Genomic DNA, 21,436 nt, shown 5'->3' on the forward strand with positions numbered 1-21,436 from the left:
AAAAACAAAACCTTTATTAGCTTTCAAATCCTATTTTACATGCTTTTTTCTTAGTTAGATGGGAGTTATATAAGAGATTAAAAAATGTCATAACACCCTTTAATAGCAATAATATTAAATATGTAACTAATTTTTCATTATAGCAATTATTCGTTTCAGCTTTGTTCTATACAAATTTGACAGTAATCCAACCTATTTAATATTCGTGCTAACGAGTTGTGCCATATACATATTCATGTAGATTTGAATCGTATTATCATATCAAAAATTCCTGCCTTAATCATGTAGTGCAGTTTAATTTTAATGAAGTGTTCATGCCTTTTTGGGGAGAGAGAGTGTGTGTGCGCGCGCGCAGTATGAACACATTAAACATCTATTAGCAATATTATTCCATATATGCACATTGAAATCCAATAATGCAAGCATATGCTTTGTGTAGTTTCCCACTAAAAATAAATGTACGCATACAATTTCCACAAGACGAGGAGGTAAACCTTTTCCTACCACCTCTGGTTCATTTCCATGTCTCACTAAAATTAATTTCATACATACAAAACAATTTGTATAAGAATACCATCAAACCTAGTAAATCCTCTCTGCAGTAGATACAGGATGCAAGAAAACGACAATAATAGTTATATTATCTTTGCTTCCACGTTCAGCAGCCTCGGTTGCCAATCTCTTTGAGCACATCCCAGGCTCTTTCACTGTGTCCTTTATTATGCAAACAATCTCTGCGTTGCTCATAACATCCTAGAGCCATCGCTAGCCATAACCTGATAGTCGAACACATATTGTTACTCTCTCTATAAAAATGTGATATGCTAACAAGTCACAACCATCCGTCATAAATAAAGCAAAATTTTGAAAATGGTCTTATTACAAATGAAACATACATCATAAGCATTTGAATTAAATAAGAATTATTGGGAAAAGCATAAAGGTCGCAAAATTATCTAGGGTTTTACTTCCCACCCCCCTTTTCAGCCACTGTAATTTTTTTCAAAAGATCATTTTTTAGAGATCACTAAACTAAATAATATAACTCCAAGTTCAGAAATATGAGAAGCATGTGAAGGGAGGTGTTAACAGTTGATATTGGTAATATGACAAGAAGGTTGAATATGAAGAGATAATAAAAATAGAAAAGAGAGAAGAAAGAACACAAAAAGTTAACGTGGTTCAGTCAATCTTGGCCTACGTCCACACATACAAAGCCCTATGGGCTACATCTTTTATTCACACTAGTTAATCCTCTTGATTACATGGTACACCATATATATAGTGGGAGATACAATCAAATCCCTTCAATTATGGATCTTCATATATTCTGATATCTTTAACACTATAATATTATCTCAAACTTAACCAGTCCCAAATATACTAGAGAGGTTATCTTCCTAATATTAGGTATGGACTGTATCACTTTACATGTAGTTCTATGGAAGTTCAATCGTCAGAACACTCTCTCATTCTAGGCTTACTCCACACCCTCCTTGTTTTGTCTTATTTCAATGCTTTGAAACCATGAGGTGTGAATGGGGAGGGAAGAGATAGGGCAAGGTCGCTAGAATTTTTTTATTTTTAGAACCGAAAAACAAAGGCATAAACCATAATCATTCAAATTGTGGTATACGATCTCTTTTGAATAAGTTTGATCTGAGTGCCTACCTATGTTATGCACTAACAAACGAAAAGCATAATACAAATTAGAATAATTACAAGTCTGCCAAGATAATTTTTTTTTTTTTTTGATAACTCAGCATCTGGCCCACTAGACCGACTACTCCGGAAGACCAATCCCACCATCCACTAGTGGGGGGTCGGGCAAAGTCCCATATGAACTGGTCTCGAGAAATTGTTTGCACTTTAGTAGATTTTGAAGGGAGCACACCCTAGGCTCAGGTCTTGACCACTAGGCCAACCCCTTGGGGTTAGTCTGCCAAGATACTAGTATTCTATTTTTAACCGTAAACATAACAAAAGAAAAAGGGTTGAATTCAAGAAGCCTCAAAATGCTTCAAATGAAAGAGAAATTAGACCTATGGTTTAGTTTTGATATTGTCTATGATGCTTTTGTTGGTTGTGTTTTACAGTGATATATGTTTGATATTTCACAATACAAAATTAGTGAGTGGCTAGCAAATGATAAACTTGTACTTTGAATTGTCAATATCCTTTGGTGTTAGGTATTGGATAGCTTAATGAAATATGAGAATGTAACATGATTTTGTCATATGATTAAATGTTCATTATCTAAATTATTTTGGAGTTAGAAAGGGTTTTGGATGAGTTTGAGATGCTTAACACGTGAAAATCTTAAAAACATTGAAGGTCTTGAGTCGACCTCAAATAAATGAGTCGACCCTGAACTCCAATTGTCATGCAGATAAAAGGATTAGTCAACTCCTTGACAAAATAAATCGAATCCCTTAAGAAAAGTTCTGAGAGCTTCAGATTTCACCTAGATTCAAAATAAGTTGACTCCTTCGCAAAATTTAAATTCTAAAATATGCAACAGCTACTTCGTTTCAACTGCTAGAGACGCATTTACTGCACTGGAACGACCAAAATGAGATGAAGGGCAATAAAAACAAGATTTTTACATGTCTACAAACATGGGATGAAGGATTAAATGTAATACCCATCAAGATCTTTCAAGTTTTGAGCTTCAACTTCCATATTCTTTTGCATTTGAGCTTTGTTGTTTAAATTCAACTCCTTAAAGAGTTTATTGTTCTAAAACCTTGTGTTACTTCTTTTCCACATCATTCGTAAAAGGGTTTTTAAACTATTGGGATTAATGGAGTGTTTGTGGGAAACACTTGGAGAAAATCTTGTTCTGTAAGGCTACAGATTTCAAACTTCAATAATATATCTCAGGATTATTCTATTGTATTGCTAGTAACATTTCCAAGTATGGGACCTCCTAAATTGGGGGCCTACAAATTTCAAATTGCAAGAACATGAATTGTGCTATGATCATCCAGGCACTACAGAAAATTGTGTTTGGTAATGGCATATAGAACAAATGCTTTTAAAGTGATTAAAGCAGATGCAACTGCAGTTATTTAAAATTTCTGATTTCCCTAGAAACTGTACATAAATGTCTATTTAGAAGCCACAAATCCATTTATTAGTTTGTCGTAGTACACAAATAACAAACCCCAGATAACAGAAGATTATCAGATCAAAGGACCTTACCAAGTATTCATCTTCTACATACAGTATGGTCTCAGTTATCTCAGGTTCTGCATTCACAACAGGCTTCATATCATCGTCACCAATAGACAGCGTAACCTATAAAAAATATGTGATTAATAAACTTCAAATTCAACCACAAATTATTGATTATTGCTTTCACATCATGTTGAATACTGGAAGCACGGGCAAAGAGTGGGGCCGGGCAGGGACCATGTGTTCCTGTTTACCCACCCTCTTCTTGTTTCTTTATTTTTTAAATCTAGTTTACAGAAACCTCATTAAATAGAAACCAACCTTTTGTTTCTAATTCATTATTTATCTCTTAATACCCAAAAAGATAAGGTGCAAGGTTCAGGCCCTCCCAAGACATGAAGGAAAAATAAAAATAAAGGAATATATAACTTTAACAAATTAAAGAAAAAATGTTTGCCTACTGTAGGTGTGCTTTGTTGGTGGACATGCTAGCAAGTTTGGTTGAGAACTATGAATCTTCCTATACTCAACCTATTGTTGTATTTAATTTTAGCTACACCACACAGAGAACCAAAATCAATGTTTTAGGGTAAATCATATTAATATATATACATGCATACATATATATACACATATGTAGGTTTAGAGAAAAGAAACAGTTAGGGAATGAGTTAGACTTCATTCCCTTTTATATTGATAATTCTGATCAATTTCCTATTCTAACAACATATATATTTTTAGGGTAAATTACAGTAAACCCCCCTCAACAATGACCCATTGTCAAGTTAAAAATCAATGTTTAAAAATTCAACACTCAACCCGCTTATAGTTTTGTTTTGTAACTCTAAACCTCTTCTGTCATCACACCTTTTCTGTCATCACACCAGTAGTCATTTGGCATAAATGTATCATACTGTAATTAAAAATTTATGACTAAAAAAGCCTTATTATATATACATACATCGTATATATATACACAACCAGCAACTCTACATGGCCAGAAATGCCAAGCCATAACCAGAAACTCTCATGGCTAATACCAACTAGAGAACCCTTATTAGCCAAGCCATTATGATTTGATAAAAAAGTTCCACAGCAAAAGAATTGAGGGTTTTGATGGTGATACGTTGATTAGGTGAGGGGATTTTAGTGGACATATGTTGAATTAATATAGGGCTTTTAGTGTATTGGGGTGTTTGATCAGTGGGAGGGAGGCTGTGGGGAAGGGGTTTCGGCTTGGTGGGAATCGAAAGGGGAGGTGGTGAGTGGTGGGGGAAATAAGGTGGTGGTGCAGAGATGGGAGGAGGGAGGAACAATGAAGGAGATGCCATTGGTTAAAGAAAGAAAAAAAAAGGAGTTGGTGTAGGCTGGAAGAGGGGTTGCATGTGGCAAGTGAGATGAAGAGAGGTGGGCCATTGTCTTCAACCACCGTTGTTGCCATTGCCATTGCCATTGCCGTAAGCTGTTGTAGCCATTGCCAACCCCTCATCTCTCTCTCTCTCTCTCTCTCTCTCTCTTCAATGAGTTCAAAACCCCAAGCCCTTAAACAACACCCCCATCTCCATTGCCACCCCCAAACTTCACTCCCTTTGTTGATCATTAGGTCCTGCAAAAATATGGGATTGTTGTGGTGATTCACAGTGGCTGACTTTACTCCCTTTGTCAAATGAATTTGTTGTGTTTGTTAATCGGAATTGTGGAGACACTGTGGAATTAAGGGTTTGGGATTGAATTGATTTGATTAGGGTTTGGAAGAAATTAGGTAGTGGTTGAAGAAGATAATGGTAGTCTGGTAGCAATACAATTGAAGGGTAAAAGGGTAACTTAATAATTTCTGTTAACAGTGTTAATGACTTTTGCAATTCATATACTTCAAGGGGGGTAAGTGTTGCCTTTAAAACATTAAGGGGGCAACTCAAAAATAGGTCATAGTTGAGGGGGGTTTAATGTAATTTACCCTAATTTTTTACTGTACTGTTGTGAGCTGATTGTAAAGTGTAATGTATATACCTGAAAGTTGTACCTGTACTATTTCTTTTGTGTAATGTAATGGGATTTGAGTAGGGAGGAAAGAGAGTTCGGTGTGTGCTACTTTTATAAACACACATAATATGAAGCAAGTCTGGTTATTGAAATCTAAATCATTTGCTTTGTTATTCGTTTCCATTTTTGTTGTTGAACCCTTGAACGCTAAATTAGGCTTTAAAACATACATCATACATCAATCACCCTACTCTTTTGAATCAGTCCACATCTAATATGAACTTTTTTTTTTGGGTGAATAATCTAATATGAACTTACAATAGAAGATCTCACTATTTTAACTTAATAATCTTAACTAGCCTTAAACCCTTAACCATCATGCCTTAGATTTCTAATATGAAATTGGGGTGGGGTGTGACAACCTGCCACTGATTTGCCCCAAAAATCCTAACCTCAAGGAGCAACCACTCCTATTCACCAGTCTCTAGACCTCCAAAAGCCTATGCGCCCTCTGAGAGGTTGAGACTGCCCAAAAGACCTCTCTTCAGGAATTAAGAAGCGTCTTTTGAGCCAACAAAGGAACTTCAAATCCCAACATCAGGGATCTTTCCAGAGATCTACCCTTTTTCGCGACCCACATCTTCTTGCGATCAGCCTCGTCAACAACCACATCGAATGCTTTCAGCCCAACTTGCATAATGTTCCTCTTCATTCATGGTGACAACTGATGAACCCTCCATACAACTACCAGCCGATGCAGGACACAAGGAGCCTCCTCGCTACGCTCAGAAGTTGGAGTAGGATGCGAGGACCAACTCCTTACCTTTTATATTTTCTCTCATGTTTTAGTGATCATAAGTATTTTTGGTAATCATAATGCTCAAGATATCCCTAGATATGGGTTGTAGTGGTGGTCCATGTGTCTTAACACTTGGTGCAAAAAGAATTTGACGAAACAAGTTTATATTATATACTTCCTCACAATAGACAACCATATTAGAAGACAATAGTCTACACATTTTTCTAGAATATCGTTAAGCAAAGGATAAGAAGAAAACCTGGAGAGCAGCCTGCCCAACCCTCCACGTGTCAACTTGCCATTTGACCTGTCCCCCTTCACTGATAATATGTTCTCTCTCCTCGGGACAACTTGCAACATGATCCTACAGCATCAAGTTGAATTAGTTGGAGAACAATTTAACCCATTTGGGTAAGCAAAGGAGACAATTTTTAATAAAATAAGTTTAAAAAGGTCCATGTTTTATTCTAATAGAATGTTTCAACTACAGAGTCATTTAGTTGATAAATCAAGTCCGATCTCACCTTACTTAGAGCATAAGCACTGCCAGCTCGGCATAGCATTGCCCTGCAATCGCCAGCATTAGCAACAAAAAGCTTGTTTCTGACTATAAGAGCCACAATGGCTGTGCAACCAGGATGCTAGTCTTTCTGAACAACTCCCTTAGATTTACGATGGGAATCCAATTCATTCCTGAATGCAACATCTGTCTTGACAAATGCTTCTAGTAATGTATCGGACGGACTGCATTGTTATCAAATACAAAATAAAAATATGTACTTCTTATTAAATAGATTCATATATAGATTATAGAATGTAAAGAGCCCACAAGAATAATAGAATGGAAGAAACCTTTTTATGGAACCAAGACTTTGCAAAAATCCTGGTAGAGCTCGAGCAGAAAACTCAGCAGCTGCTGCACCTGCATTTGATCTTGCCATTTTTATTGTAATCTAGAGCAACTAATGCACGACACATAGGCTATGTTTGGAAACAACCAAAAAGAATTATAAAAAAAAAGAAAAAAAAAAGGAATTCTTCAAGAATTTAAACATTTATTTCTTAAAACTAATTTCCAAAATAATTCCATTTTGTAATAGTTGGGCTTTGTAATGCTCATTATGTCATTTTGGTTTCATTAAGAAACACTTCAAGTGATGCCCAAGCAATTGTTTATTAATTAATATTGTGATCACCCACATGAGCTTTAGTTCTCATTAAAATCCACTGTTGCTTGAGTTTGGTACCAAATACACCAATAAGATGAAAATAAGTAGCTCTTAATTTATGACGCACCTCGATGACCATCAAAGATTCCAAACACATGGATATCCTTCTCACCGCACATTGGGGCATAAGAAAGTGTGTGTCCTCCATTGTCTCCCTTCTCCCACAAGTACCGAAGGATCCCCAAGACAACACTAGATGGTATCACTACAAGAAAAGTGGGCTTATGAGACGGAACTTTTTGCGACGACACAACTTGCCGTCTCAAAAAATGTGACTTTTTGAGACGACACAACTTGCCGTCGCAACAAATGTGACTTTTTGCGACGGCACTACTTGCCGTCTCAAAAAAAGTGACTTTTTGAGACGGCACAACTTGCTGTCGCCAAAAATGTGACTTTTGGAGACGGCACAATTCCCGTCTAAAAAAATATGACTTTTTGAGACGGCACAACTTGCTGTCGCAAAAAAAAGAGTATTTCTGACGACAGAAATTGCTGTCGCAAAAAAAAAAAGGTACCAGCTGCAGTCGCAAAAAAAAAAAAAGAAAACGGAAGAGGTTTTTGCGATTGTAATACGTACCGTTGCAAAAAAAATTAAAAATTAAAAAAAAAAAATATGAGACGGCTTCATATATATATAGTCATAAAATGGTTTAAATAAATGCAACGGTATTTTTCTGTTACAAAAAAAAATAAAAAAATAAAAACGACGTCGTCTTACTCTTTTGAACATTTCTCTTTTCACCCATTTTTTCATCTTTCTATCTCTCTGTCTCTCTTTTCTCTCTCTCTCACTCATCTCTGTCTGTCTGTCTCTCTCTCTCTTTCTCTATGTGTCTCCGTCTCTTTTATCTCTCTCTCTCTCTCTCTCACTCATCACTCTTCTTTCTCTGTCTGTCTCTTTCTGTCTCTATGTCTCTGTCTCTCTTCTCTCTCTCTCTCTCTCACTCATCACTCTTCTCTGTCTGTCTGTCTGTCTGTCTCTCTCTTTCTCTGTGTCTCTCGTCCATCTTTCTTCTCTCTCTATCTCTCTTCTCTCTCTGTCTTTCTTTTCTCTCTTCTCTTTATCTCTCTCGCTATCTCGCTCATCTCTCTCTGTCTCTCTCTCGTTTATCTCTTTTCGCTCTCTCTCTCTCTCTCTCTCTGTCTATATCTTTTCATCCATTAAAAAAAAAAAGGTACCAGCTGCAATCGCAAAAAAAAAAAAAGAAAACGGAAGAGGTTTTTGAGATTGTAATACGTACCGTTGCAAAAAAAATTAAAAATTAAAAAAAAAAAATATGAGACGGCTTCATATATATATAGTCATAAAATGGTTTAAATAAATGCAACGGTATTTTTCTGTTACAAAAAAAAATAAAAAAATAAAAACGACGTCGTCTTACTCTTTTGAACATTTCTCTTTTCACCCATTTTTTCATCTTTCTATCTCTCTGTCTCTCTTTTCTCTCTCTCTCACTCATCTCTGTCTGTCTGTCTCTCTCTCTCTTTCTCTATGTGTCTCCGTCTCTTTTATCTCTCTCTCTCTCTCTCTCACTCATCACTCTTCTTTCTCTGTCTGTCTCTTTCTGTCTCTATGTCTCTGTCTCTCTTCTCTCTCTCTCTCTCTCACTCATCACTCTTCTCTGTCTGTCTGTCTGTCTGTCTCTCTCTTTCTCTGTGTCTCTCGTCCATCTTTCTTCTCTCTCTATCTCTCTTCTCTCTCTGTCTTTCTTTTCTCTCTTCTCTTTATCTCTCTCGCTATCTCGCTCATCTCTCTCTGTCTCTCTCTCGTTTATCTCTTTTCGCTCTCTCTCTCTCTCTCTCTCTGTCTATATCTTTTCATCCATTTTTTCATCTTCATCACTCTTCTCTCTCTGTGTCTCACTCATCTATCTCTTCTCTCATCTCTTTTCTCTCTCTGTCTCTTTCGTCATCTCTCTTCTCTTTACTCATCTCTCTTCTCTCTATCCTTCTCTCTGTCTCTCTCGTTCATCTCTCTTCTCTTTATGTCTCTCGCTCATCTCTCCTCTCTATCTTTCTCTGTCTCTCTCATCCATCTCTCTTTTCTCTATGTCTCTTTTCTGTCTCTCACTCTCTATCTCTTTCTCTTTTTTTCTCTCTCTCTCCCACTGTGTTTGCGTTGCTCACTCTCCCACTCCCGTCTTCTCTATTTACTGAGCTCCCTCTCGATTTATCGATCCACTACAAGAAAATGCACTTTTAGCGACCACTTTGTCTCTCTCTCGCTCATCACTCTGTCTCTCTCTCTCTCTCCTCTCTCTTCTCTATCTGTCTCTCACTCATTTCTCTCTCTCACCACCCATCTCCTCTACCACCTTCACCACTACTGCAAACGCCATTCCACCACCACCACTACTTCCACTGTCGCCACTTCACCTCTACGACTACCATTACTACTACTATCGCCACCACTCCACTACCTAGATAAGAGAAATAAGCTACCTAGATAACAAAGCAAAAGACTGGTCTATACATACTATCTAGCATTGAAATGTTATCCCCGAATCTAACAATATAAAGTACATGCATACCCTTCTTGTTATTACATTGCCACGAAATGAAATTTGTTAGATAAAGTGAATTAAGGCATTCATGAATGATCAAGATGACCAATCATTCTATTTGCTTTTTGACAAGTACGACATGAAAATAGTCAGCCCAAGAAAATAGTGTTTAATCCATTATTAGACACTCTAAGAAGTATGGACATGGACAAGAGACACGATAGAGACATGACATGGACACGCTAGCACAACAAATTTCAAAAAATGCAAGATGCAACATGTGAAGGACACCTGCAAAATAAATAGTTTTATATATTTATTATATGTCATGTATATGAATACTTTAATTAATACCAAATCAAACCAAACCAAGCCAAGCCTTAAGTCTCATCAAATAGGGTCAGCTACATGAATCTTTTTTCTCCACTCGAGTCTATCAACAGCCATTTGGTTAGTCAAATTAAGGAGATTCATATCTCTATTTACTATACTAGCCCACGTCAATTTAGGTTTTTTCCTTCCCCTAACACTTCCCTCAACCGTTACTATATTGCATCTTTTCACTGCTGCCTCTGTTAGTCTTCATTGTATATGACCAAACCATCTTAATTTATTATCTCTCAGTTTATCTTCTATCGGTATAAACTCCTACCCACTCACGAATATACTCATTCCTAACTCTGTCTTTTCTAATCTTGCCACACATCTACCTTGGCATCCTCATCTCATCAACACTCATCTTATCTATATGTTGTTTCTTAGTTGCCCAACATTCCATCCCGTACAATATCGCTATTTTAGAAGTCATTCTATAGAACCTTCCTTTTAATCTAGTGGGTACTCGTTTATCACACAGTACCCCATACGCATTCCTCCACTTAAGCCACCCTGTCTTAATTGTATGAACCACATCTTCTCCAACTTTCCTAGTTGTTGTGATAATCGATCATAAATAATAAAAATGTTCACTCTTAGGTAGTTCTTGGTTCTTAATATTCACTTCTCCTCTATTTCCATCGTTACTATTACTAAAATTATACTCCATGTACCCTGTCTTATTTCTGCTTATCCTAAATCCTTTAGATTCAAATGCTTCTCTCCAAGTCTTCAACTTAGTGTTAACTCCTCTACTCTCATCCACTAACACTATAATCTGCAAAAAAATATATACCATGGCACGTCGTTTTGAATATTTCTCGTCAACTCATCCATGACTAAAGCAAAAAGATAAGGATTTAAGGTTGATCCTTGGTGTAACTCCGCAATAATTGGAAATTCACTTGTCTCTCCAACCGACAATCTAATAGTGGTCACCACACCTTCATACATATCCCTAATCACATCAATATAACATTTTGCCACTCTTTTCTTCTCTAACACCCACTAGATTATATCCCGAGAGACTCTATTATATGCTTTTTCAAGATCAAAATACATATAAATGTATCTTTTCTTTGCTCTATACTTTTCTATTACTCTCCTTGAAAAATAGATCACTTCCATTATTGACCTACCGAGCATAAATCCAAATTAATTATCTGACATCTCTATTATATCTCGCAATCAACGTTCCATTACTCTCTCCCACACTTTCATTATATGACACATCAGCTTGAATCCTCTATAGTTGTTACAATTCTAGACCATCTCCTTTATTCTTATAAATTGGCACTAAAATACTCTTCCACGACTCCATTTTCCTAGTCAACAAAATTTTGCTAAATAACCTATTCAACCAAGCAACCCTCTTCACACCCAAACATATCCAAGCTTCAACATGGATATCAATGGGTCCTAAAGCCTTATTCAATTTCATCTTCTTAAGTGCAATCTCCACTTCAAATGCCCTAAAGCCTTAGTTTTGATTTTCCTTATTACTGGTTACTTCCTCCCCTTTCGACCTTCCTCCATGTTCTTCATTTAACAACTTATTAAAATAGCTCTTCCACCTCTTCTTAATCTCTTTATCCTTTACCAACACCTTAGAGTCCTCACTTCTGATGCACTTAACCTGATTAAAATCTCTTATTTTCCTTTCTCTTATCTTAGTAAGTTTGTTTATTCTTTTCTCTTCCTCCTTTCCATAGAGTTGGATCTCTTTCCTTTCGACTCTCCAAGGACTTCCCTTGAGATTCTCCTCATAAAATTGGCCATTGAGTTCCACATAATGTTAGCATCTTCTTCCAAGTCCCAAATACCTTCATCGTCCATTCTATTCTTAAATATTTCTAGTTTATCCCCTTTTAGGACCCACCATCTCATCCTACAGCGCCCAATATTCTTCCTAGCTTGGTGTTTCCCTTTAAAGCATAAATCTGGTACCAAAAATCCTATGTTGAGACGTTAGGCTCTCTCTAGGAATCAACTTACAGTTGTTGCATTTTAAGTGGTCCATTTTTCTTACTAGAAAGTAATCTATTTGGCTCCTAATTGACGCACTCTTAAAGGCTCTCTTCTTATACATAGTATTGGCTACCACTAGGTCAGAAGCCAATGCGAAAACTAAAATATTCTCTCCAGTCTTATTATTTCACCAAAACCATACCCACCATGCACCCTCTCATAACCTAATTTATCTATTCCTGCATGGCTGTTCAAATATTCACCTATAATAAGGTTCTCTCATACGGGTATTTTCTGTAATACCTCATCCATTTGGTCCAAAAAATCTCTCTTAGTCCGATCATCTAATCATCTCTCTTAGTCTGATCATCTAATCCTACTTAGAGGGCGTAAGCACTAATAACGTTTACTATATTTTGTCCAATAACTAATTTAACTAACAAAATCCTATCACCTTTCCTAAGTGATGGACACACGTGTCCCCCGAGTGTCCAAAATGTGTCCGGATCTAAAAAAATATTGACATATTTGGACATGCATCTAACATGAAGGAATGTCCAACATGTATCATTGGATCTGTCATCAACTTCTCAAGAATGTTAACTGACAAGGTACTAGCTACTAAAGATTGCAATTTCTGGCAAAAATTAGTAGAGCAAACTCAATAAACCTTTTGGAGCAACCAGAGTCCACAAGCACAGGTGCAGGCTATATATTTCAGTATCAAAGCATGGTTCTACGATCACTAACTTGTCATCAACATATAGCATTTCAAAAAACTTCTTGTCCGTCTCGTAAAACATCATCAGGTACAAAGGATAAAACAACATTTTGATTTGCTATTATTCAAAGTGGCAGAGAGCATAGAAAAATCATTAATTTTATGTCAAACTCTTACTTTATTGTCACACCGAAACTATATACATCTGACTTTTCATTATGTATCTCCTTTCTCAATATTTCAGGTGCCATATATGAGTGTGCCGACCATATTCTTTTCATGGAAACCACCAGTTGGCTTTCAAGATGCTCTCCAGTTCTCCATAGAAACTTGTTTAAGATCTTTCTTATATTCTGCTAAACCAAAGTCTGCCAGATGTGGACGAAGGTTTTCATCAAGCTGCCAACAAATAAAAAAACAGAGGCGGCAGCAGCATATTATTCAACCACTTGAATAGGAAACACAAAATCTTACCCACAAAAAGATCAGAAACAAAACAAAACAAAACAAATTAGAAAATGGTGATGATGTTTACAAGAATATTTGCTGGTTTTACATCCCTGTGTACAATCCCAAGTTTATGTAGATGTTGCAGAGATACGTTCATAAAACAGAGAATCAAAGCAAAGGAACAGACATACAGCAATAAGCTTATCCAATGCCAGTAATAAGCAATCAATCTTTTCCTATGGGACCACATTACATCAAACCCCTCTTGTCGAAGAAAACCCATCTCGAGTTTGAAGAGATGTTTACGTTTCAAAAAATTGCTCCGAAGTTTCTCCTTCCTATGTACTCTCGGATTTAGCTTAGCTTGGTACTTTGGTTAGAAAAAATTTCAAGTGATATAACTCAAATGGAGAACTTTACTACATTCAGCCCAAACTCCCAAACAAGTAAACTGGTTTCTCACAGGAATTCCATCAAAACAGATATGTGGCACCAAGCAAAGAGTAAACAAATTAAGTAATTGGACACGGATGAAATCCTCATCATCAGCAGCTTCAAGAGAGAAGGCAACATCAGTGACAGAGGAAAGATCCAACAACAGTTAGGGAGAAGAGAAAACAACAGCTACAGTAGAGAACAGACAGATCAGCAGTAGTAGGAGTAGTAGCAGACGCGGGGAAGTAGAGAATAGAAGCAACATCAGTGAAGAAGAAGAAAAAGAAAGCAACAGAGGAGAGGAAGAAGAAACCAGCTGGGAAGATGAAAAAGAAGAAAGCAGTAAAGAAGAGGAAGAAGAAGCGAAGCTAAGCTATGCAGAAAAGAGAAGAATATGCAGAGAAGAGAGAGACAAAGGAAGCAGAAGATGTTGAGAGAAAGAAACAAAAGCGAGAGCTGAAACCAAAACAAATTTGAAATTTCTAAATTAATGAGACTGAGTAATTTGAAGAGGTTCAGTAGTTGCCATTAAATCCATAAAGTAATTCCAAGAACTTTCAGCTGAAACTTAAAAGAGGTATCTAATTAGGACGTCTACCTAAGATGTTGAGTAGCAATACCAAATTTTAAAATTGGCGAGGTTTTTTTCCTTTTGGATGATGAAGAACCTCTCCAAGACAGGGTCTAGATGCCAGCAAGAGCTGAACCCAAAGCATCTGAGTTTATATCTCATCCAAGAGTTCACTCCTTTGACAACTAGGCTATCCATGCAGGTTAAATTGGTGAGATGTTGGAAATAATTTAGAAAAATTAATATTATTTGCATTATTTATTCATAAATGTTTTAAAAATTGAAATCATATTCCACGTTAGCTATTCCCATGTTTTACAGAAATTCAAGGATATTTATCAAATTTTTTGAAGAGCATTATGTCCATCGTGACATAAATACTTCATTATCATCACTCATATGTTTAGACATTCTTATAAATCTTGTGCAACATGCAAAAACTTACCAATAAGTTAATCTCTTTATTTTATTTTGGTCAATGGTCAATAACCTAATCTAAGCTTGGGTTCCCTTCTCTAGATGCATCAGGAATAATCTATTCAAAATTGACAAAAAATACTACTAATTCCTATATGTTGAAAAAAACAAAACCTAAGAACACAACATGGTAGTAGACTGCACATCCTTAATCATTAACACAGTATGTTTTATGGAATGTGTGTAAAATCTAAGCCAATGCCATCAAAAGCGTGCTTAGGCACGCACTTAGGCACAAAGTGCAGTAAGGTGCACCTGAGGGATGGCAAAATTCCTCGGCCCGATTGTATTTGTGCCATGGTAGGGTAAACTATAGCGGTAGGTAGGTCAAAATTGTCAGGTTTATAGTAAAGTATAAAATTGTATCACTAAATTAATTAAGTTTAAAAGCAAGAAATCACATTCAAAACCCGATCCATTGCCATCCCTGAGGTGAGATGACATTAACGAAGCGCATCCGAGGCATGCGCCTATTTCAATTGCTCCTAATTTGTTAAAGACATGATATCAACCCTTCAATCAAATGAAGCCCATTGTAATTTCATTTGTTCCTAGAAAAGCCTCCCGAATAAATAGAAAACTCCAACCTAAATCAAGCTAAGCCTCCCAAATACTCGCATGGGACTCCCGGTTCGGAAACAAAGTCAAAAAATGCACTTCCTAAACACTTAAGTTTGAAAATAGGCCATCGGGGGCCCAAAAAATCATGTAACAGTCCCGAGAAGGCCTGTGGAACACCTCCAACAATTCCGTGAAACACTTGCGTAAGTTGTGAAAACTTACGGAACTAGCGCGGGACTTTCGATTTGAAAACTAGATCGGAAAAGGTACTTTTTTCACACTTAAGCTTGAAAATAAACCTCGGCGGGCCGAAATCATGTAACAATCACGAGAAGGCCCGGGAAACACCTCGAACATCTCAGGAGGGACCAATTTGAGTTGTGAAAACTTAACGAACAGGCACAGGGCTCCCGATTTGAAAACTAGATCGGAAATTACACTTTTCTAACCCTTAAGCTTGGAAGTAGGCCATCGGGGGGCCAAAATCATGTAACAATCGCAAGAAGGGTCGGGAACACCTCAAACACTTCGGGAGTGACCACCGCGAGTTGTGAAAACTTACGGAACTAGCACGGAGACTCCCGGTTTGAAAACTAAGTTGGAAAGAGACACTTTTTTGACACTTAAGCTTGGAAATAGGACACCGAGGGGGCCAAAACCGGGTAACAGTCACGAGAAGGACCAGGAAATGCCCCAAACACCTCGGGAGGGTCCAAGGCAAGTTGCGGAGACTTACGGATCTAGCACGAGACTCTCGGTTTGAGAACTAAATAAAAAAATACACTTTTTTCACACTTGAGCTCGAAAATAAGCCGTCGGGGGCCAAAATCGTGTAACAGACACGAAAAGGACCAGGGAATACGTCAAACGCCTCGGGAGGGACCGATGTAAGTTGTGAAAACTTACGAAACTAGCACAAAACTTCCGATTTGAAAACTAAGTTCGAAACGACACTTTTCTCGCACCTAAGCTTGAAAATAGTCCATCGGGAGGGCAAAATCATGTGACAGTCAAGAGAAGGTCCAGGGAACACCTCAAACACCTAGGGAGGGACCAACGTGAGTTGTGAAAACTTACGGAACTCGCATGGGACTCCCGGTTTGGAAGCTAAGTCAAAAAATGCACTTCCTAAACACTTAAGTTTGAAAATAGGCCATCGGGGTCCAAAAAAATCTGGTAACAGTCCCGAGAAGGGCCGTGGAACACCTACAACACCTCAGAAGAAACCAATGTAAGTTGTGGAAACTTACGGAAGTAGCATGGGACTTACGGTTTGAAAACTAGGTCGGAAAAGGTACTTTTTTCACACTTAAGCTTGGAAATAGGCCTCGGCGCGCCGAAATCGTTTAACAATCACGAGAAGGCCCGGGAAACACCTCGAACATCTCAGGAGGGACCAATTTGAGTTGTGAAAACTTAACGAACAGGCACGAGACTCCCGATTTGAAAACTAGGATGGAACACACCCTTTTCTAACACTTAAGTTTGGAAGTAGGCCATCGGGGGGCCAAAATCATGTAACGGTCGCAAGAAAGGCCCAGAACACCTCAAACACCTCGGAAGTGACCAACGCTAGTTGTGAAAACTTACGGAACTAGCACAGGGACTCCCGATTTGAAAACTAAGTTGGAAAGAGACACTTTTTCCATACTTAAGCTTGAAATTGGACACCGGAGGGGCCAAAACCGGTTAACAGTCACGAGAAGGACCGGGAAATGCCCCAAACACCTCGGGAGGGTTTAAGGTAAGTTGCGGAGACTTACGGAACTAGCACGGGACTCTGGGTTTGAGAACTAAATCAAAAAATGCACTTTTTTCACACTTAAGCTCGAAAATAAGCCATCGGGGCCAAAATCGTGTAACAGTCACGAGAAGGCCCAAAGATCACGTCAAACACCCCGGGAAGGACCGATGTAAGTTGTGAAAACTTACGGAACTATCACGGGACTCCCGGTTTGAAAACTAGGTCCGAAACGGCACTTTTTTCGCGCCTAAGCTTGAAAATAGTCCATCGGCGAGCCAAAATCGTGTGACAGTCAAGAGAAGATCCAGGGAACACCTCAAACACCTAGAGAGGGACCAACGTGAGTTGTGGAAACTTACGGAACTCGCATGGGACTCCCGGTTTGGAAACTATGTCAAAAAATGCACTTCCTAAACACTTAAGTTTGAAAATAGGCCATCGGGGGCCAAAAAATCCTCTAACAGTGCCGAGAAGGCTCGTGGAACACCTCCAACACCTCGGCAGAAACCATTGCAACTTGTGGAAACTTACGGAACTAGCGTGGGACTTCTCGTTTGAAAACTAGGTCGAAAAAAGTACTTTTTTCACACTTAAGCTTGAAAATAGGCCTCGGCGGGCACAAATCGTGTAACAATCACAAAAAGGCCCGGGGAACACCTTGAACATCTTAGGAGGGACCAATTTGAGTTGTGAAAACTTAAAGAACAGGCATGGGACTCCCGATTTGTAAACTAGATCGGAAAATACAATTTTCTAACACTTAAGCTTGGAAGTAGGCCATCGGGGGCCCAAAATCATGAACAGTCGCAAGAAGGGCTGGGAACACCGCAAAAACCTCGGGAGTGACCAACGTGAGTTGTGAAAATATACGGAACTAGCACGGGGACTCCCGGTCTGAAAACGAAGTTGGAAAGAGACACTTTTTCCACACTTAAGCCTAGAAAGAGGACACCGGGCGGGCCAAAACCGGGGAACAGTCACCAGAAGGACCGGGATATGCCCCAAACACCTCGGGAGGGTCCAAGGTAAGTTGCGGAGACTTACGGAACTAGCACGGGACTCTGGGTTTGAGAACTAAATCAAAAAATGCACTTTTTTCACACTTAAGCTCGAAAATAAGCCGTTGGGGGCCAAAATCGTGTAACAGTCACGAAAAGGCCTGGGGAACATGTAAAACACCCCGGGAGGGACCGATGTAAGTTGTGAAAATTTACGGAACTAGCACGGGACTCCCGGTTTGAAAACTAAGTCTGAAACGACACTTTTCTCGCACCTAAGCTTGAAAATAGTCTATCGGGAGGCCAAAATCGTGTGACAGTCAAAAGAAGATCCAGGGTACACCTCAAACACCTAGGGAGGGAACAATGTGAGTTGTGGAAACTTACGAAACTCGCATTGGACTCCCGGTTTGGAAACTAAGTCAAAAAATGTACTTCCCGAACACTTAAGTTTGAAAATAGGGCATCGGGGGCCAAAAAAATCCTGCAACAGTCCCGAGAAGGCCCGTGGAACACCTCCAACACCTCGGAAGAAACCAATGTAAGTTCTGAAAAATTACGGAACTAGCGCGGGGCTTCCGATTTGAAAACTAGGTCGGAAAAGGTACTTTTTTCACATTGAAGCTTGAAAACAGGCCTCGGCGGGCCGGAATCGTGTAACAGTCACGAGAAGGCCCGGGGAACACCTCGAACATCTCAGGAGGGACCAATTTGAGTTGTGAAAATTTAACGAACAGGCACGGGACTCCCGATTTGAAAACTAGGTCGGAAAAATTCTAATACTTAAGCTTGGAAGTAGGCCATCGGTGGGCCACTATCATGTAACAGTCGCAAGAAGGGCTGAGAACACATTAAACACCTCGGGAGTAACCAACGCAAGTTGTGAAAACTTATGGAACTAGCACGGGGACTCCCGGTTTGAAAACTAAGTTGGAAAGAGACACTTTTTCCACACTTAAGCTTGGAAAGAGGACACCGGGGGGGTCAAAACCGTGTAACAGTCACGAGAAGGACCGGGAAATGCCCCAAACACCTCGGGAGGGTCCAAGGTAAGTTGCAGAGACTTACGGAATTAGCACGAGACTCTGGGTTTGAGAACTAAATCAAAATATGTACTTTTTTCACACTTAAGCTCGAAAATAAGCCGTCGGGGGCCAAAATCGTGTAACAGTCACGAGGCCCGGGGAACACGTCAAACACCCCGGGAGGGACCGATGTAAGTTGTGAAATATTACGGAACTAGCGCAGGACTCCCGATTTGAAAACTAAGTCCGAAACAGCACTTTTCTCGCACCTAAGCTTGAAAATAGTCCACCGGGGGTCCAAAATCTTGTAACAGTCAGGAGAAGATCCGGGGAACACCTCAAACACCTAGGAAGGGACCAACGTGAGTTGTGGAAACTTACGAAACTCGCATGGGACTCTCGGTTTGAAAACTAAGTCAAAAAATGCACTTCCTGAACACTTAAATTTGAAAATAGGCCATCGGGGGCCAAAAAAATCCTGTAACAGTCCCGAGAAGGCCCGTGGAACACCTCCAACACCTCGAGAGAAACCAATGTAAGTTGTGGAAACTTAATGAAGCGGGACTTCCGGTTTGAATACTAGGTCGGAAAAGGTACTTTTTTCACACTCAAGCTTGAAAATAGGCCTCGGCGTGCCGAAATCGTGTAACAATCACGAGAAGGCCCGGGGAATACCTCGAACATCTCAGGAGGGACCAATTTGGGTTGTGAAAACGTAACGAAGAGGCAAAGGGCTCCCGATTTGAAAACTAGGTCGGAAAATACCCTTTTCTAACACTTTAGATTGGAAGTAGGCCATCGGGGGGCCAAAATCATGTAACAGTCGCAAGAAGGGCCGAGAACACCACAAACACCTCGGGAGTGACCAACGCGAGTTGTGAAAACTTACGGAACTAGCACGGGCACTCCTGGTTTGAAAACTAAGTTGGCAAGAGACTTTTTCCACACTTAAGCTTGGAAATAGGACACCGGGGGGGCCAAAACCGTGTAACAGTCACGAGAAGGACCGAAAAATGCCCCAAACACTTCGAGAGGGTCCAAGGTAAGTTGCGGAGACTTACGGAACTAGCACAGGACTCTGGGCTTGAGAACTAAATCAAAAAATTCATTTTTTTCACACTTACGCTCGAAAATAAGCCATCGGAAGCCAAAATCGTGTAACAGTCACGAGAAGGCCCGAGGAACACGTCAAACACCCCGGGAGGGACCGATGTAAGTTGTGAAAATTTTCGGAACTAGCACGGGACTCCCGGTTTGGAAACTAAGTTGGAAAGAGACACTTTTTCCACACTTAAGCTTGGAAATAGGACATCGGGGGGGCCAAAACCGTGTAATAGTCACGAGAAGGACCGGGAAATGCCCCAAACACCTCGGGAAGGTCCAAGGTCAGTTGCGGAGACTTACGAAACTAGCACGGGACTCTCGGTTTGAGAACTAAATCAAAAAATGTACTTTTCTCACACTTAAGCTCGAAAATAAGCCGTCGGTGGCCAAAATCGTGTGACAGTCATGAGAGGGCCCGGGAACACGTCAAACGTCTCGGAAGGGACTAATGTAAGTTGTCAAAACTTACGGAACTAGCACGGGACTTCCGGTTTGAAAACTAAGTCCGAAACAACACTTTTCTCGCACCTAAGCTTGAAAATAGTCCATCGGGGGGCCAAACTCGTGTGACAATCAAGAGAAGTTCCAGGGAACACCTCAACCACCTAGGGAGGGACCAACATGAGTTGTGGAAACTTATAGAACTCGCATGGGACTCCCGGTTTGAAAACTAAGTCAAAAAACGCACTTCCTAAACACTTAAGTTTGAAAATAGGCCATCGGGGGCCAAAAATCCTGTAATAGTCCCGAGAAGGCTCGTGGAACAACTCCATCACCTCGAGAGAAACCAATGTAAGTTGTCGAAACTTACGAAAATAGCACGGGACTTCCGGTTGGAAAACTAGGTCGAAAAAGGTACTTTTTTCAAACTTAAGCTTGAAAATAGACCTCAGTGCGCCGAAATAGTGTAACAATCACGAGAAGGCTCGGGAAACACCTCGAGCATCTTAGGAGGGACCAATTTGAGTTGTGAAAACTTAACGAAAAGGCACGGGACTACTGACTTGAAAACTATGTCGAAAAATACACGATTTTGGCCCCCAATATCCAATTTTTAAGCATAAGTGTGAGAAAAGCGACTTTTTCGACATAGTTTTCAAACCGGGAGTCCCGTGCAAGTTCGGCAAGTTGCCACAACTTACATTGGTCGTTCTCGAGGTGTTTGAGTTGTTCCCCTGGCCTTCTCGCGATTGTTACAATATTTTGGCCCCCGATGGCCTATTTTCACGATTAAGTGTGGAAAAAGTTGATTTTTTTACTTAATTTTCAAACCGGGAGTCTCATTGAAGTTCTGTAAGTTACCACAACTTAC

General features: G+C 39.4%; 1 protein-coding gene across 1 annotated transcript in view; it reads right to left on the bottom strand.

The window, feature by feature from the left end:
• Window positions 1-409: 409 nt before the first annotated feature.
• Window positions 410-21,436, bottom strand: part of LOC145816188 (uncharacterized) — a 49,257-nt gene continuing 28,230 nt past the window's right edge. Inside the window, exons 4-8 of the mRNA XM_082912484.1 lie at window positions 6,812-6,881; window positions 6,484-6,703; window positions 6,219-6,323; window positions 3,205-3,300; window positions 410-776 (exon numbers count right to left, since the gene is read on the bottom strand). Coding sequence (XP_082768610.1) covers window positions 6,601-6,703; window positions 6,812-6,881 — 173 coding nt within the window. The 3' untranslated portion in view covers window positions 410-776; window positions 3,205-3,300; window positions 6,219-6,323; window positions 6,484-6,600. The remainder of the gene's footprint in view (window positions 777-3,204; window positions 3,301-6,218; window positions 6,324-6,483; window positions 6,704-6,811; window positions 6,882-21,436) is intronic.

The sequence above is a fragment of the Camellia sinensis genome, unplaced genomic scaffold (genome assembly GCF_055761805.1).
Source record: "Camellia sinensis isolate YWXY unplaced genomic scaffold, ASM5576180v1 Unanchor3, whole genome shotgun sequence".
NCBI lineage: Eukaryota > Viridiplantae > Streptophyta > Magnoliopsida > Ericales > Theaceae > Camellia > Camellia sinensis.